Below are 19,658 nucleotides of genomic sequence, written 5' to 3' on the forward strand. Positions count from 1 at the left end.
CAGTGACTTAAATCACCAAATGGAAAGCCTGGATTTAAATAATTGATTTTAATCAACTTTTCCATTTGTACTTCAATTAGTGTCTAAAGAAAGGTGCATTCTCATTCGTTGACTTAACCATTAAAGCGTGTTGATTTACAACTAAATAGATCCTTTACACAAGATTTGGGACATCTTTTTTCTACAAAAGACTGTATACTATATCATTACTTCAAAAAATATTAAAATATATATTTGCTTATTCTTATTAATTGTACATTTTTAGTATGTTAGAAAATTGTGAATGATGTATTGCTTATTTACTAGATAACTAGCCTTTTGGTAATGATTGTGTCAAACTGCATTAGGATTGTAATTAGAATTTAATTAAGCACACAAAACAGCGTATAAAATGTATTTGCATTAAACAAAACAACCTTTAATGTTTTGGATACATAAACTTCTCTTATCAAGACATATTTCACATTTACAACTAATGATTTATTAAAGAAACAGGGATTCTGTAGCCAATGAACTAAACTGATTATTTCAGAACACCCTGGGAAATTTTTCAAATATGCCTAAATGCAAGTTACTGGAGCTTAACTTCCTACTCATCTACGTCCCTTAAAAATGAGACAAGTCGTGACTTAGGCTTTTAGATCTCATCCCGTCCCTTCTTGTTTTTATTCATAGACTAGAAGAAGGAGACAACTTTTCCTGTTTTTTTAACTCCCAATCAACTTCGAATTAATTAATTCAGATTAAGAAAACATTCTTTCTGTGCCTACAGAAGTGACTACTGTTGTCAGATACTGGTTTAGCACTTCAGCAAATTCTGGTTCCAGGAGCTTAGCTAGAGACTTCCACCAATTCAGTGCTGTGACTTTCTTACAAACATCATCAGTAAACATGTTCTGCTTGAATGATTCATCTCCAGTTCTGAAACTTATTATGGGTGGCATGATTGATGGGTGATTATTAGATGCCCATGTTATAGCAGCAGCATCTTCTACCTGGTAAGTTGGGTTGAGAATATTGGTAAGAAAATGAGGAGGAGTAAATGCTTGATCCATCTGCTTCTTTACTGCCTGCAGTTTAACTTTGTGGTTGGTATTTCTTTCTTCAATGTCTCTTGAAGTTTTTTTCCAAATTTCAAAAGCGTCGGCAATATTACAGCAATTGTTCTGCAATTTGTCCAAGGCTATGGAAATAGGTTTCAATATATTCAGCATATCTACTACATTTCTCTTTAGTCCAATGGTGACTACTTGGCTGTTCCATCGATTCTGTCACAATTTTCTTCACAAATTATCATCAGAATAGGCCAGTTCATAATAAGTAGCTCAAAACAGTCAGCCACTGAATTCCATCGTGCATCTTGGGGGACAATTAAATTTGGATCCTCCAGTTCTGTTCCGTGAAGCTGAAGCAAAGTGGTTGTTACGGAAGTATTTTTTGCAATTTCAATAGCATTCTCCTTTATTCCTGGAGTTGTACTTAAGTCTTTGGCTAAAAGATGCATCAAATGAACACTGAACTGTATGTTATAAATTTCAGGTTCCCTTCATTATCTTCTAGGTTTCTTCTCATCTTTGCTACATTTGCAGTGATAAAGCTACACATCTGACACTTGAATTTTTGTTCAGTTTGTTATAGCTTTTACTGCTACTTCTTTGTATGTATTCTGCTGTATGGGCATTTCCTTTTGTATCCATTGTTTCTGTAAGACAGACTTTTTATTCCTCTCCACCTTCTGTTGTCACACAAGCACATACTACTGGATCATTGTATACATTTTTCCACCCGTCAAGACTAAAAATAATGAATTTCCCACCAATGTTTTTTGCACATTGTTCAGTTTCCCTCTCACACACTGTATCCAGCAACTTTCCAGCAATGTCTGCTCTGCCGGATGATGTGCAGCCTGGTCATAATGATTGAATCATGCAAATGAAATATTTGCTCTGAACAAGATGAAAGGTTGAATTTGTTGAATAAATTAACTGAGCGGTCTTTTCATCGATGGAGTCTTGCTGGAATCTGCTGGTCCTGATTACAAACTCATCCATGGTTTTACTGGATGATGAGGAAAGTCTTTCTTTTGATAGAGGTAATACTGTCTGAAGTATATTCAGTTGCGGTACTGCTGGTGGTTGCAGCACATGACTTCGAAGTTGTAGACATTGCAGATGATGGATGTTCATAACCCCTATGTCTAAGTTGGAGCCTGAAACAAAATGGTAAAAAGAAGTCTCTCTCGCTGAGCATTACTCAGTGTAGTGCATTAAAGCAAATGAGTGAAAGAGTCCTCCTACTGCAGCTGTTTGCACACTGTTTAAATGGTCTGATTTATTCTAAACCCTGTTTTATAGGGAATATAATTAATAAATCATAAGGATTATCTTAATCTGTTTAAACGCTAATACCAGCAGTATACCAAACAGCTTGAAATTTTTTTTTTAAATGTTAACATTTATTAAATGCATAATGAAACTTCACTTTCAATCAGGAAATCTTCACCTAGGATATTTGATTATATTAAGCATTTCAGAAATCTGGCAGTAACTGTAAAAATGTAACTGATAAATGCACCCACAACAAAATAACATACCAATTAATATTTTGAACACAAATATTTTGAAATTCATCAGTTATTCAACCAAAACACAAATGTATGACCATAATCTATTATCAGTTGCTAGCAGAGTAAAACATGATAGACAGTCCATAAGACTGGTGCAAAAATAAGTTTAATAACCAGTTGATCCAAATTGTTCAGACATGTCTATATCATCTTCAAAGTCATGGCCTTCTGAGGAGCATTTTTCATAATGTTTCATTCTGACAGCCAGGCCTTGCGTCTCCTTGTTGCACTATTTCCATTTTTACCTTGAGGTACAGGAATTTCTTGAAAATATCCCCAAATAGTCTTCTTTAGCCTGCAGCAATGGCAGTTTTTTTTGTCTCCAGTACTCAGACGTTGAAACACTAGAGGCTACAGTCTGAAGAATGCTGTCCCTTCTACTCAGAGACCTGCTTTGAAACCAGTGTTGCTTCTTTCTGGTTGCACTTTCTGCTCCTTCTCCCTTGTTACATAATTCCCCCACCAATGTCCAGAAAAACAAAAGAACTAACAACAATCCAAGACTTCTGCTCAGGTTACCCACATGCCTTTTGCACTGCAGTATTTTAGTTGTTCAGAGAATGAGGGGGAGGCAGTTCAGACGTTAATTGATTTCTGTTTCTATCTCTGTCTGTGTACACATGCAAGGAGACAGCAAGGCCATTTATTTAAAGTGCCAAGAACCATCCAGAAGTAAGGGCTGGTAGTTACTGGGCAGATCAGTGATTTTGCATGAGTAGGAGAGTAAGTTTCCTTGGAGGGTGGAGTCATAAATATTCATAATATGCAAACTGAGCCAGTCAGAGCTCACATAGGGAGAAGCTATAAAATAGGAGTATGAGATCACACAGTGGATGATCGGGGGGCATGGATCAACGTTCACATCGCATTTCCCATCAGTACCTGGCCCAAGCCAGGGAAGCTAATGACTCAATCACTAGACCAAATTCAGTGATGAATCCTGGTCACGGGCCACCTGAGGCACATTGCACATACGCTAAGACAAGTGGATAATCCTGTTGACATATGTGATAGTGTCTCTTGGAGTCAGAACATAAGGATGGCCATACTAGGTCAGACCAAAGGTCCATCCAGCCCAATATCCTGTCTGCCGACAGTGGCCAATGCCAGGTGCCCCAGAGGGAGTGAACCTAACAGGTAATGATCAACTGATCTCTCTCCTGCCATCCATCTCCACCCTCTGGCAAACAGAGGCTAGGGATACCATTCCTTACCCATCCTGGCTAATAGCCATTAATAGACTTAACCTCCATGAATTTATCTAGTTCTCTTTTAACCCTGTTATAGTCCTAGCCTTCACAACCTCCTCAGGCAAGGAGTTTCACAGGTTGACTGTGCGCTGTGTTAAGAAGAACTTCCTTTTATTTGTTTTAAACCTGCTGCCCATTTTAACTCAGCTCAGCATTTAAATCTGGTGCTTATTCTCAGAATAAGTTATTGATCTGCGTAAGTGTAGACCGGAAGTTCAGGCCTATGGGTGTACATTAGGTATGAGTTATATTTTTCTATATTCTACAATTCCATTATTTATATATTTTGTTACAGTTGGTCATATTTGGGGGGGAGTTGTAACAAAGGATATTTAAAATATACATTTTAAAAATCTAATATAACCATTAATTTGTAGTTCTTTGTTCTCTATTTCCTATACATGACATTAGTATGCCTCTTAAAAAAAGAGAGAAGAAAAGAAAATACATCAACTAAAACTAGACACACAAGGGGGTGCCTAACTGTGTAGAAAATGCAATTGCACAGATATGGCTACATCTCCAGACCTCTCCATTTGTTTTCCTAATCTAATTTAGGCCCTCAGTTATTCTTATGCTCATAAACTTCTTCCAAGAAGTGAATTACTATACTTTAAAAACAACAACAAACAAAAAACCCACCACTATCAGGATAGGCATATGCTGCAACTGTGGGATCATATTGTAACTCTTGTCCAACCAAACCCCTTCCTTCCCTTTTTTTTGGGGTTATCTTTATTTGCTGTTTTGCACCTAACATTTTAAATTGTGAGTGTTTCATGGCAGGGAGCTTGTCAGACTTCTGTGAGGCCTTGTCCACAAAGAAAAGTTTCACAACTCCCCCCAGCACTTCCTGTCCCCCAGCGTGGGTGCAATTATACCAATATAGAGGTCCTTTATACTAGTATAGCTATTCCTGTATAAACTATACTGGTTTAAGGCAGATTTATACCAGTGTAACTGCATCTACACTAAAGGTTGTACCAGTATAACTATTTCAGTCAAACACACACAAACACCCTTAACCTAAATGGGTGTCTCAGTACAAACTGCAAAGTAAAAGCACCAAGAACACTTCTCAGTGCTCTAAAAAGTTCCTTAGCTCGTTTTTGAGTGAGGGGGATGGGGGAATATGCCACCTGTTGAAAGTGCCTGGGCCAAATTTTTCTTTGTGAATATCCTGTTATATTCTACAGCAGGGGTTCTCAACTTTTTTCTTTCTGAGGCCCCCCCCCAACATGCAATAAAAACTCCACGGCCCACCTGTGCCACAGCAACTGGTTTTCTCCATATAAAAGCCAGGGCCAACGTTAAGGGGTAGTAGGGCAGTTGTCTGGGGCCCCTGCAAAGCTAAGTTCGGCTTCAGCCTCGGGGTGGCAGGGCTCAGGGCCCTGCACTTCAGCCCCGTGTGGTAGGGCTTCGGCTTTTGCCCTGGGCTCCAGCAAGTCTAACACTGGCCCTACTTGGTGGCCCCCCAGGAGGCCCCGGACCCCTGGTTGAGAACCACTGTTCTACAGTACGATCAATGCTTTTCTTGGAATCCTAACTTTTAAAGTAGGGTTCCACTCTTAAAAGAAATTACGTGATACCTGTTACTCAACAGACCAGCTTCTTGAACGTCTTTGGGGGGGTCATGGCTGCTGCTATCAAGTAACCAAATGAGTGAGGGTTTTATTTGGGGGGGTGGGGGATGGGAGGAGTTCTTTTTGTGTTTTGGTAGGTTGGGTTTTTACTACTTCTGTTAATCTCCCAAAAGAAACAGATAAGAGAGAGTGAGCTGCAATCTGTTGTACATCTTGAATAGAACTGTTCAATAAGTTCCAATATTTATGCCTGTTCAAACCTATTGGAAGGCAATAGTTGTGTAACCTTTGGGTGGGTAGAGCTCACTTCATTGTCCAAAAAACTCAACTCCCATAGAAAAGCAGCTGGAGACCCAGCATTCAGTCTCTAAGGATTTTCAGCAAGGATGCACAGGGTCAACCTCCCCACATTCAAGTCCCCAAAAGAACAAAAGGGATTAACTTAATTAAGTACTAACTTTTATAAATGTTATGATAAAGAAACATAATTCATAACAATAAATAACTTAATGTTTGCAGCATGACATGGCTATTTTATAATTCACATACATTATCCTCATAGTTATACATAAACATAAATAAAGAAAACAAATTAAATCTAAACAGGTCAGTCCCCACAGAAACACAGTGAGAAGGAACTCAGAGTTCCCAAAAGCTTAGATTGAGTTCATCTGAGTCTCAGAGGCTTTGATCACCAAATCTATAGTCTGCTGAGTCAAAAGCAACATCTTCCCTCCACTTACTTGTAGGAATTTCAGTTGGAATCCAGGCAGACTCTTCCTCTTCTGAAATCACTGTAAGCCAGTCAGCTAACTGATTAATCAATCACTCAGTTAAGTATGTAGATTTAAAAAAAAAAAATTGTTACAAGAAAATACAAAACTAAGAATAGTAAAATATAAATGACTTTCTCCACATTTAAAGAAAAGTTGGTGAATCATACTAGTTGAGACAATTTAACTAAAACAGTTTGGCTAAAATCAAACAACATTCAAAGTATACAATTAAAATAAATTAATTTTTCCTCCCAATTTTCCCTCTCTATAATTAACCCTGCCCATGGTTCCCTGTTGGAGGGTTAACAATGTCACTCACTAACCTGCTGCAAAATGCTTCAAAGTTAGGGAAATCAGTCTGCTTTCTGGTCCTGGGCTTAGCTTCTCCCAACCCCCACAGTTCACATGGCCTTTTGCAGAGCGGCAGCCCTGACAGCTTGCCCTCTTTGAGTCCAACCACAGCAACAGAGAACGTATTGGACCAAACCCCAAAACTACCACACCCAATTCCAGAAACGTCTGGATGTGGAGTGCAACTCTGCTAGCAACAAGGACCCAGACACAACTCACTCCTATCCACTCTCCCTCTCTCCTCTCCCCTCCCCCCCCCATATATCTCTTCAAGAGATATCTCTCTCTCAGGCTCGTGGGTTAGAGTTGCACCGGTGAAACTTAGGGCAGAATTGGGGCTCAGGGAAAGTGGGTGAAATTTTAATGGCCTGTGGTATACAGGAGGTTAGGCTAGATGATCTAATGTCCCTTCTGGCCGTAAACTCTATGCATCTGTGAATTTGGCTTGAAGAACTTTTAATGGTGATATCATGAAGTCTCACTAACAAGACTCTACAGATTTTGTTGCTAGCTGTAAGTTTTTTATAATTAACATTTGACATAGATATGCCAGCCTGTTGATTAGCAGTAATGCACTAGAGCTCATTTCTCTTTAAACAGCGTTGTTATAAAAGTGAATTGAATGCTCTGTAACATCATGCATATTTACAGGCGGCGGTTGAAAATTGGTGGTTATATGGAGTCTGACTGGTCTTCTACTGAGAAAAAATGAGATTTGACTTTTTTGTCTAGTAATTTGTTTTATCTTTACTCTTTTTCAGGTTTGTTCTCTCCCCCTCCCCTCCCCCCTTCCTAAATAGCCAAGGTCAAAAGAGGCATGTTGACATTTCTTATTACTTTGATTTCCTGTCTCTAACAGCACTGGAAATGTTTGAAAACCTGGCTTTATAAAATAATGTTGATTCTGAAAAAAGCATGTTTGGAAGCTGCTAATATATTTATGCCTTGTAAAATTTCCTCTAGATGAATACTGGCAGAATCACCCTGAACTCCATGACATCCCAATATACTATGCCTCCTCTTTGGCAAAGAAATGCATGGCAGTGTATCAGACATATGTAAATGCTATGAATGACAAGATCCGCAAGCAAATCAACATCAACAATCCATTTGTTTTTAAACACATTAGTAATCTGAAGGTGAGTGTAAATAAAGGGTGTTTCATGACAGAAGTAAGATGTATCAAATACTTTGCATTTACATGAGGTTTAGTGTGTAGGTGTACTTTCCTAGGAATTTAAGCCATTGATTGATTTAGAGGTTTATAACTGAATCTTTCAGTATAAATCTGCTTTTTCCTATTAATGATATCTTTGTTATTTTAAACTCCATTCTGTAATGCTGGATGGGTTATGCACATCCAATCTATGCTGCTTAATTTCCACAGAAATCCCAAGTATGGCTTCCCTCTAGGGTTTTCTGGCTAACCTCTTGAGTGCATGCCCGCTGCCTAACATTACATTTCACTGTGATCTCTTCTGTTTTACTCCTGAGGGCATTCTGCACCAAAAAAATAAAAGTTCTGCTCACAATATTTTAAAATTCTGCAAATTCTGGATGCACCGGGGATGGGCGGATGGGGGAGTTAGCTCCCTGTACAGTGATCCCTCCCTCAGCAGCTGAGGAGCGATAGGTGCGGGAAGCTCAGGGGTGGTGGTGGTGGTGGGAGAGTTTGCAGAGCTTCCGACAGCCAGAGGAGAAATCTGGGGGTGGGTCGGATGCCGTGCGGAGGAAGAGGAAGTCCCATCCTCCTCAGCCAGGACAAGCAGCTGAGCCTGGCACAGGGTAGGAGCCACCAGCCAGGTCTTTCCCAGTCCTGCCCCTTGCTCCACAGTGATTTACCTCTCTGATGCCTGCCCTGGGCACCTGAAACATACTGCTGGGGAGGGTTGCATGACCACTCTTGTGACTTCCGTTTGCTTCCATGTCAGTCATTTTTCTGCGGGGAAGCAAAGAAATTTGCGGGGGATATGAATTCGGCGCAGTGGCGCAGTGGCGCAGAATTCCCCCAGTAGTACTCTTTGGGGGTGGGGCCACTGCTATACTTGTCTGACCTTAGAAAAGGTACTTTAACTGAAAGTTTATGGAGGATTTAAGTTTAGTTTCTGGAACAAATATAAAATCATACTCTTGCCTAATATAAGGCTTTCTTTGGAGTATATCTGAAATAAATAAATAAGGCAGGGCTAACCATACTTCTGTAATTTAAAATATTCAAATATATAAATTAGTTATTTCATACAGTAATAGCAGTAGTTGTACTGGGGCTATCTCATCTGTCTACCTGATATACTTAAGTTTGGTGGGGTAGGGAGCATTCCCTTACTCTTTCTTCTTGCAGAGATCCACAAAATGTCCTTTATGGGCAAAGGTGGGAGGAACGCTGCCAAAGAGGTGACTTCCATGAGGATGAAGTGTGATCTTTTTGTATGTGGATCAGGGGATATAGTCAGGCTCTACTTATTTTAACTAATTATACAAACTGATGTTCTTGCTTTTTGTTTTGTAGAGTATGGATCACTTTGATGACATTGGCCCCAGTGTTGTTATGGCTTCCCCAGGTATGATGCAGAGTGGCTTATCCAGAGAATTGTTTGAGAGCTGGTGTACTGATAAGAGAAATGGAGTAATAATAGCAGGGTACTGTGTTGAAGGAACACTTGCCAAGGTGAGTTATTACCATTTGACCGCCATGGTAGTTAGTTTATATGTTACGTTAAAAGGCGTGATCCCTGATTGGATTATTTATTTGAACTTGTTAAACAATAAGTTTGTTGTCATGTATGGATGACTGAATACAACCAAAGCCAATTGTACCCTGCAAAAACAAATGAAATGTCCAGTAAAATTGAAGATGACAATCTTCAGTAACAATCTATTCTTAAATGAAAAAATCTTTTCATATACTATTAAAAAATTAGCAGGTAGCTTGTCCCAAAAAAGTGTGATTAACATACTTCTCCCCTTCACTCCTCCCATGTGGTCTTTCAGTTTTTTGCCCTTATCCTGATCCCACTGAAGTCAATGATTGAACTCCCACTTACATCAGAGATCAGATTGGGATACCTAGCACTTTCACTTGCTTTGAAGTTGCAATCACTAAAGGATCTCAGAATCCAATTCTGCAATCAGAGATAGATACACATACCTTGTATTGATTTCAGTGAGAGTTATGGTCATATGTATTAGGGCCAAGTTCAGTCCTAAATGTTCGGCGCAAGGACAGGATGCAAGTATGTGTTTAATTTTTTTATGACTGATCCCAGGTATGTATAATGTATATGTTTTATAATGTATATTTGTTCAACTATTTACCACTTAAACCAACTGCAGATAGTTATTTTTCTGGTTCTGAAAAGTGAAAAACTGGATATATTGTAGAAGATTTTTCAAATACCTTGTTTATTGAAAGGAATACTTTTCTTTTGTGACAGCACATAATGTCTGAACCTGAAGAGATCACAACTATGTCAGGGCAGAAGCTCCCACTGAAGATGTCTGTAGACTACATTTCTTTCTCTGCTCACACGGATTACCAACAAACCAGCGAGTTTATCAGGGCACTGAAACCTCCGCATGTGGTTAGTGTGCCTGTTCATTATTTCTTAGGAATATCGGTTGTGTCATTGGTTCATCAAATCTAGTATAGTGCCTCTGGCAGTGCCCAGTCCTTGCTGCTTCAAAGGTAGGCAAAATACTTCTCACCATGCTACACCAGCAAAATTTAAATACCTGGTTGATTTGCAGCACTGCTGTGGATGTGTTGTCTCATCATTCCCTGAGATGAGGTTACTCTATACCCTGTTGCGGCAGTTAAGTTCTGTGTATGTGGCTACTTATAAGATACACTACAGAACAAATACAATGTGGCATCTGGTCACTGTTGCCAAAATGAATCGTGGACTAGATGGGTTTCCAGGTATTTTAGAAGAATAAGCAGGAGGTTATTTAGTAAAAATTATTTGCGATGGAGTTTGTTCCAAGTGACCAGGGCAGTGCGAAAGGAGATGTAGCGATGCCAATGAAGACAAGGGGAACAGTCAGGGAGAAGCTTGAGCAAAGCACTGGGAGCAGGAGGCGATGAGAGCAGGGACAGAGGTATAGGGTGCTTTGAAAATGAGAAGTAGAATTTGGAACCTAAAATAGGGAGAAAAGGAACATCTGTGCCAGCAGCTCCTTTCAAGAAAGGGAGAAGCAGAGGAAAAGGAAGCTGAACTTGGCAGAGATATTTATAAACTTATTAATGTTAATGAAGTTTAAATTCATGAGCAGTTCATGAATATATATACATACGTGTGCCTTGCATACAAATGTATATAAACATGGCTAACTGTGACTTTTCTAGTTAAACTGAAGAACTTTATAAATTCCTTTTTCATAACACAATACTAGCAGTTAGTCCATGTATTAAAATAAGTGAAATCTATGTAGATTTTTGTACCTGCACTCATCGTGGTATCTGAGCACTTTTATAATGCAAACTATAATGGATAGAATACAAAGGCAAATGTGGAACTGACCACAGTGTAGTACAGTTGACATTACCTATATTGGTGGCCCAAGACAATTATATATATTTTTAAACATGATGCACAGGAAAGCAGCAACTTTCTTGGATGATTTATTTAATAAAGTGCACCTGTTTTGAGAGCGTACCCCTTATTAAGTGTGAAACTGTCTCTTGTAGATTTTAGTGCATGGTGAGCAGAATGAAATGGCCAGATTGAAAGCAGCACTGATACGAGAATATGAGGATAACGATGAAGTTCACATAGAAGTTCACAATCCTAGGAATACTGAGGCTGTGACATTAAACTTCAGAGGAGAAAAACTTGCCAAGGTATACGATTGATGTTTTCTTAACCATAGCACATCTTTGATGACGGTTATGTTTTTCCTTCAAGAATATGCCTGCTTTTAATCAATTTCAGATTGTGTTTCTGGACGACTTCAGTATACTATGAGAGGGACATAGTGTAAACACTATTTTTTTTCAGTCTGCCACTGTCTATGCTGATACAGACAAGTCTGCCAATGCTTTCAGTCTCTTGATCTCATTCCATATGGAACGTGTTCCAGGACAGCAGCCCTAGATAATCTCTTAACAAAGAATAGTACACTAATCTCTGTAGTGTCAGGTCACTGACATTTATGGAATGAATGATGTAACAGATTTCATTTGCAATTTAGGAAACCATTAGTAAAATCCCACACACCTGAAAAAGACTGTGTGTGTGTAATATAAAAATTACAGAAAAAGAGAGAGAGAAAAAATAAACCACTATATATTTTGGCTGGATTAAATAACACTTGCTGACTCCATTCAGACACTCTTTTAAAATTAACATTCTTGAATGTCTCCCATCTCTAGATACTTTAGGGATGGGATGACACATGTTAAAAATGGGATTATCCAGCAGAAGATATCATATGCACTGGTTACTTTTTCTGCTTTTTGGAACATGATAGTGAAACTACAAAGGGAATCCAAAGATAATATATTTTACCTAAAGATCTTTCTTGAAAAACAAAGATTTAAATTTGGATATAGTAGGTATTCTTGACAGTTAATGAATCTCCAGTGTTCTAGACTCTCTTGCAGAATGAAGGGAGTTAAGACAAATGACAACTTTATTTGATGTAATGTTAAATCTTGCAATAAAAGCTGTGAATATTGGACTAGCTGAGAGCAACCGTGCACAAGTGACCTTACAGTGGTACATATAGAAAAATGTATTAATCAATCAGCATTTTTCATTTATTCCCCCCCCAAAAAATCTAATGTAGACACTGTTTTAATAGTTTGTCCGAAATTGTTATATAACCAACTTTCTCTCTGCTGAATACAGCCTTCAATTTTTTTAAAATGTTACATAAAGATTTAAAGAAGGAGTTTTTGAAAAATGAGTAAATGGTATTCATTAAGCATCTGATCCTCCTCCCAACAAAATCAATGGCAAAAATCACATAGACTTCCATGGGGCAGAATCAATTGATCTCTTCCAGCCGGTTGACCAAGTATTTCTAGACTCAGAGGTGGGTGGAGTATATAGCGTATACTCAGTATGCACACATACATTATTTGTATGCATGCTCTTCTGGAAATAATCCTCATAGAATATGTCTACTTAAAGGTTATCTGTATGATTCTAAGTATATTATTTTTTTTTTTGGTAGTAGATATTTATACAAACCCCTGCACTCACACAGCTCTTTAGAGATGGTTTTTTTTGAAAGGCCAGGTTCTTGTCTTTGAAGAGCTTACAATCTAAATTAGGCAAATATAGAAAGAAAATGAATGTAATGACATATAATGTACATTAGTTTGTACAGAGAATCTATAATAGTGAAGGTAATCTCTGGACTTCTGTACCTTGAATTCCCAGCATCCCTTTCTAGCAGGTGCAGTCCTAAAACTTGCATCATAATACACATTGTGCTGTTCTTGAAGGACATAATAGTTACCTGCAAGGGTTATGCTAAAAGTCCGAAGCTTGTTTGTAAGATTTCAGAAGTGGAAAAGCATATATGGCTGCTGTTTAAGATGTAATTGGCGCTGAATTGTAATAAAAATAGTAAGCCTGAGAAATCTGATCCACAGGCTTCCCTGTTGTTCTGCCAGTTAGTGACACCGAACACCATAAACAACGGAGATGAAAAATGTGTTGAGTACTTATGATGTCGCTGCTTTGGCTGAGAAACTAGAAAGTCTGCAGCTCTGATTCTTTATGGGAATCAGTGGACCATATATATACTTCTCATCACTTGTGTGTTAAGTAGACCATGCCTGTATGTTCTATATGACAGCTGTTGTAAATGAAATATGTCACAAGATTTGAATATCATTCTGTTCTCCAAATCTCTCTGTTGTGTTGTGCCTTTGAAATGTGCTTGCTATCAAAGATTACTCTATGTGTATCCTTTGAGCTTCCAGTGGTGATATCATCTTCAGTTGTTTAAAAAGGAGCCTGCATTTCATCTGCAGAGTTAACCTCCAGCCACCACAGCTTCACTTTTCCCTGTAACAATTTTGATTTTTCTCTTTTCGACAGGTGATGGGGTTTTTAGCAGATAAAAAGCCAGAGCAAGGACAGCGCGTTTCAGGGATCCTGGTTAAAAGAAACTTTAACTATCACATCCTTTCTCCATGTGACCTCTCAAGTAAGTGAAGATGACATACTGTCATGTGCTCAGTAACTAATCTGAGTTTCCTGTTCTAAAGGCAAAAGATGTATAGGACCTTATATTTGATGCATTATGTTTCTACAATCTCTGTGTGATCAGTAATTGGCTGACATCAATTTTTAAACTTTTATTTAGGCTCAGTGTGGGGAAAAGTTGCTTGATAGGGGTTATTTACAGCAGTACAGGAATGTTTGTAATATGAAATACCTGTCAGAGACCATTCAAACTGATAGAGAGGGTTTATGGGTAAAGAACACTGGCATTTGCAAGCTTTCTGCCATTATTTTCCTTTCCCTCCTGCAATGGCAGATGGTAACCTTAAGCCTTGAACTGCATCTATGTATTAAAGATTTTTGTTTTGTTTTTGTTTTTTGTATGGCCTTAACCTATGCACCACTTGCCCTGCCACACATCTGAGTTTTCATTGTGTATACTGGACAATGTTGTGAAGTTTGGGTTTGGTATGATGCAAGGAATGGTGCATAAATAGAATCAACAACAAACAATTACAGCTTTCAGAACAACTTCTCAAACCTGAATTTGCAGAAAGTCTGAAACAAGGTTGAGACCTACGAAGTTAACTGCTCCGTTCATTTCAGTGGGTGAAGTCTGTCACCTTCAACAATTTCACAGCTGATCGCATTAGCAGAAACATCAAACTAATATGTTTACTTGTTATAGTTGGATTTGGATGTAGATGTTAAGGCAAGGCAGTAGGGTAACTAGTTTCTATCGTTGGTTGCTGGAGCGAGAAACAAGGAATTCAAACCCTTCCTCTGTCCCTGCCCAAAAACGGAGAGAGAAAAAAATGCATTCCCTCCCTGGTACCAAAACCCAAAACCACCTCCCATTCCTGTATGGGTACCAAAAATACCGTAGATGGTGGAGGTGGGCCCTGGCCAGTTGTCGAAGCAAGCTTTCCCATGACAACTTCTAAAATGCATTTATTAGTTTCCAGTACAAAAATTTGCAGCAAATTGAAAACTTAACATGTGCAGAAAGCATGATTTGAATTAAATTTATTCTCAAAATAAATAATACAAGGAACAATAAGTTGATTGAATAGGACAGTGAGGACAAGGGGACTTGTAGGAGACAGTGCATCCCTGCTGCATAATTTACATCTAATGTGCCACATAAAATACAGGGCCTTGCCCATGCCTTAATTACAGACCCAATCTTCTTCTTGTAAACTGCATCTGGATTTTTTGTTTTGTTTTTCTGTTTTCTGCCAACTGTATGTAAGCTTTTGGAACCAACAATAGCCACCATTTCTCAGTGCTGAAAAATCTATTTTTTAGAAAGTATCTTTTAAAGGACTAACTTCCTTTTCTTTTTTAATTCCTTCAGATTACACTGATTTGGCTATGAGCACTGTAACACAGACACAAGCCATTCCGTATTCTGGCCCTTTCAATCTGCTTTATTACCAGCTACAGAAACTGACAGGTGTGTGCATTTGAAAGAGATGTTCAAGACCTATTGTCATTTCTTTAAAGGTTTTTGTTTATTCTATTTCTTGGGGAAATCTGAGTGGTAAATTCTGCTATCCTCTTACTAACTAAGCTATTAATAATTTGTTGCAAATTTTCACAAGCTTCGTTAGATTCTCACTGGCATCCTTCTCTCGCCGCTAGAAGTCATCTTCGAGGCTGTCTCTACACTGCAAGCCAGTAGTGTGATTCCCTTACTAGTGTGCAGTGAGCTAGCAGGAGTATAAATAGTAATGTAACCACAGTAGCACAGGTAATGGCAGCAGAGGCACGGCTGAGCCATGCCGAGTACAAACCTGCCTGAAACTGGTGGCAAGTTTGCCCTGCCTCCCAGTTGCCACAACTCTCCCTCTCCTGGCTTCAGAGGCGCAACAAGCACTGACCCACCATCCAACTATATGGAGCCTCCTTCTGATGTGTTAGTCTGTATTTCTAGTGCTTTTTTTCTTTAACTTTGTAGACAACATATGTATAAAAGCTTAAGGAATTTGATCCTGGGGTTCATAAGTATTTGGGAAAGTAGTGATTAACCAAAACAGGAAGCACACCTTCCCAAATTGTCAGTGAAATAGTGAGCAAATTTTAAGTCCTGCCTTTTGGATGCTGCTTGCTGAGACACTTACTCCAGAATGAGAAATGGGTATAAAACAAGGGCAAAGAAAATCAATTTTTTTTTCTTCCTTGGCATCTTAGTAAGTGTATTGTACATCCACTGGGATGAGCTAAAAATGATAGTCATATACCTCACCATTTACTTAGTTTCCTCTTGAGAAAAGAATCAGTCAACCTTAAAGTCTAATTTTTTTTAGAAGACGAAGATAGAAGCAGGTTGTTTATTTAATTGAAAATATTTGAGTTAAAATAATGGAAGATGTGTCTAAATCTCCTCGACTTCTTTGACAATCTCAACCTTTGTTTGTTGTATCTGACTGCATGATTTACATTCATTTAATTCTGAGGCTGTCCAGGCCACTTTACTATTTGCTTGGCTACTTTACAATTCCATACATTACTTTTTACACAAGAAAATATTCTTACAATGTGTTGTTTTCTACACCAGTTATAAAACTTGGTATTTGTGAGATCTAGCATCTTTCTAGCAGTCTTCACTAACAAAGTTAATTGTGCCCAGATACTTAACACAATTAATATTAACAACAAGGGAGAAGGGCCTCGAGCCAGAATAGGGAAAGAACAGGTTATAGAATACTCAGACAAGTTAGATGTATTCAAGTTGGCACGGCTTGATGAAATTCATCCAAGAGTACTTAAAGAACTAGCCAACCCAATCTCTGAACCATTAATGATTTTCTTTGAGAACTCATGGAGGATGGGTGAAGTCCCAGAGGACTGGAGAAAACAGTAGCTATATTGAAAAAGGAGGACCCAGAAAATCACAGAGCAGTCAGCCTAGCTTTGTTATGTGGAAAAATACTGGAACAAATTATTAAAGAATCAGTTAGTTCAGACCTAGAGGATAAGACAAGTAATAGTGCTCCCAGCACTGGTAGCTACACCCCTTGTAGAGGTGTTGTTTTTTTTTAGAGTGCTGGGAGACCTCTCCGCCAGCACTCTGCCACGACCACACAAGCCACATTAAAGTGCTGCCAGTGTAGACTAGCCCTCAGGTAGCTCCACATCAGAATATCAGAATATAGCCCAGTGGTTAGGGCACACACCTGAGAACTGGGAGATCAGAGTTCAAATCCCTTCTCCCCTTCAGGTGAAGGAGGGACTTTGAACCAGTTATGAGGGAGGTGGGATCACTACACGTACTTTCTTTGTGAATTTAGCCCTAAGCTACTTTTTTCTACTGGTGTGCTTTAGTTAATGCACTGCACTATTAAAACATATCAACTAGAACAGCTAATATGGCCAGTATTACACCCTAAAAAGCCAAAAAGTGTCATGGAGTGTGTGGAGGAATATGTGTTTGAGGGGGAAGAAATGAATTGCATATATATGGCCCACACACTCTAAAACAGAGAACCCCACTGAAATAGAAGGGTTTTAAATCCTTCAGCATTTGTTTAAACCAGATATAGTTTCCTGTGCAAATATAGGTACTCTGATTTATAATAACTTTTGTTGCTATGTAATTTGCTCTCATTAAGCAATTTTTGCCACACTGTAGGTGATGTAGAGGAAATTGAAATCCAGCAAAAGCCAGCCTTGAAGGTTTTCAGAAATATTACTGTGATCCAGGAACCTGGCATGGTGGTACTTGAGGTAAGTGTGAAAAGGAGGGGAGAGAAAATTTCCATTCCCTGTTTTGTAGAAACCAATGTCACGGACAGTGGCTTTGGTGTTGAGTTAAATGAGAGATCATTAGGTTATTTGTGCTGGGTATCAAGTTAAAGGTGTAAGGTCACTGGTAAAGTTTCCTTCAGTGATCATCTTACTCTGATATGTGTCATTTTAAAATGTTTATTTCACTTCTTCACTGCAGTTAGATACCCCAGGAGGTTTGATGTGTAAGCATCACTGTTCTTGCCACTAGTATTAGAGAGAAACTTTACTAACACCTTTCTGAGGAGGCACTTCCCTATCAGTGCTAGTCATTAACTAGCACTGTAGAAATGCTTTAAAAGTAATAGAGCAATTCTATAGTCCAGATTTCAGACCCAGTGCCATATTCTCCCTGGCAAATAGTAGTTGAAAATAATGCCAAGACTATGTTCATTTCCTGAAGTAGCATCTCCGATCGTTTGATAGTAATCCCTCTAGTGTGTCCAAAGAGAGTGAAAACAAAGGAGAAGGAGCCTCTGCAATCCGAGAATGTGTCATGGTGGGGAATGGAGAACTTCTAGGTGACTCCATTTTCAATTTACAAAGTTATATTTATTTTAAAATTAATATAGTGCAAAATGTATCCAAGGCTATGGACGTTAGCCTCTTCAGCACAAATCAGAGTATAGAGTCAAGAGAATTTCATGGCTGTTATGACATTTTTATGTTGTATTATTCATTCAGTCCAGATTATGCTATTGCCAGAGTATTATTATTAATTATTATTATTTTTCAGTGGGTGGCAAATCCTGCAAATGATATGTATGCAGACACTGTAACAACAGTGATCCTGGAAGTTCAGTCAAATCCCAAAATACAGAAAGGTATTACATTTAATTTGTGTGTATTTAATTGTAGCATACGCCTTAGCATCTCTGCTGTTGAGAATCTTAGCAGACTTTTTACATTATGGTAAATTTATTTTCATTATGAAGCAAAACACTTATTAATGAGCAAACAGACTTGCTGTTTAAAAACAAAACTGATTTGATTTGCATTGTTGGTTAATTGGATTCTTTTATATGTAAATGGCAACTTGTGCAGTAATATATGGAAAAATTACAGCCATATTATTACGGAACAGATGAAGTGGTTTACATGTACAAAGCTAAAAGAAAGCAAAATTTAACATTGTAAGTGATTCACGGTACCACATCTAAATATTTATTTTAGCCTCTCATTTGAAAGTCCTGTTTAGTAATGTTTGTATTTTGCCTAGTTTTAGATATATACCCATTGACATCAGTAACCAAATAGCATTACTAGGTCATAACAGAATTATTGTATCAGATGCTGGATGTGAGGTTGCTGATTAGCTCAAGTAACAAAGCAACTTTGCTGGGACTAATAGTGGTGGTGTCTTATGACTAGTTTCATATATGAGCCTGTATTTTATTGTATTCATGAAGTGGAACAGGGACTGCATGATGGATTGAAATGTACTGGTGAAGTTGTTTTCAGTTAGTAGAAAGTATGAAGAATGGTGTGACTCTCCAAGAGGATGAACATTTATGGGGACTGTGCAGCATGATAGTAGTAGAAATTTAAAGTTGGATAAATAACAGTAATGCACATTGCAAAAATAGTCTAAAAGTTCTCATATCCTCTATTCATACCCACGAACGCTTATGCTTCCAATACTTCTGTTAGTCTCAAAGGTGCCACAGGACCCTCTGTTGCTTTTTACTGATTCAGACTAACACGGCTACCCCTCTGATACTCATATCCTCTGTGGTCTATACTATATACTCTTTGCCAATACATACCTTTATGCTTGGAACACATACATTCTTCTTCACGTTCAGGGCCAAACCAAATTCTGCCTTCATATGCTCTTGCTCATCTATGAAAATTGATGAGAGCTGAGTATGTAAACTTTGTAAATTAACTATATGTAATGGTAGACATTTGCAAGAAGAAAATACAACACAAGAAATGTCAATGAAAACCTAATGCTGACTTCTTTATCTTTTTCAGCTGCAGTGCATAAGATTTCCAAAAAAGTAGATATGGATGTATTTAGCAAAAGGATGGAGATCATGCTTCAGTAAGTTGGCTTGTCATATTATTAATAACTGAAAATGGTCAGTTAGAAACATTATTTG

The 19,658-nt window shown here is 38.3% G+C and overlaps 1 protein-coding gene across 2 annotated transcripts in view; it reads left to right on the forward strand.

The window, feature by feature from the left end:
- The window catches only part of CPSF3 (cleavage and polyadenylation specific factor 3), a 47,728-nt gene that overhangs the window by 23,603 nt on the left and 4,467 nt on the right, over positions 1–19,658 (forward strand). Inside the window, exons 8-16 of one of the 2 annotated variants that reach the window (XM_034766476.1) lie at positions 7,550–7,725; positions 9,096–9,254; positions 10,021–10,167; positions 11,274–11,426; positions 13,639–13,747; positions 15,122–15,220; positions 17,399–17,493; positions 18,290–18,377; positions 19,531–19,600. In XM_034766476.1, the coding sequence (XP_034622367.1) occupies positions 7,550–7,725; positions 9,096–9,254; positions 10,021–10,167; positions 11,274–11,426; positions 13,639–13,747; positions 15,122–15,220; positions 17,399–17,493; positions 18,290–18,377; positions 19,531–19,600 (1,096 nt within the window). The remainder of the gene's footprint in view (positions 1–7,549; positions 7,726–9,095; positions 9,255–10,020; positions 10,168–11,273; positions 11,427–13,638; positions 13,748–15,121; positions 15,221–17,398; positions 17,494–18,289; positions 18,378–19,530; positions 19,601–19,658) is intronic. The other variant, XM_034766477.1, reaches the window with a different exon arrangement.

The sequence above is a fragment of the Trachemys scripta genome, chromosome 3, assembly GCF_013100865.1.
Source record: "Trachemys scripta elegans isolate TJP31775 chromosome 3, CAS_Tse_1.0, whole genome shotgun sequence".
Classification (NCBI taxonomy): Eukaryota; Metazoa; Chordata; order Testudines; family Emydidae; genus Trachemys; species Trachemys scripta.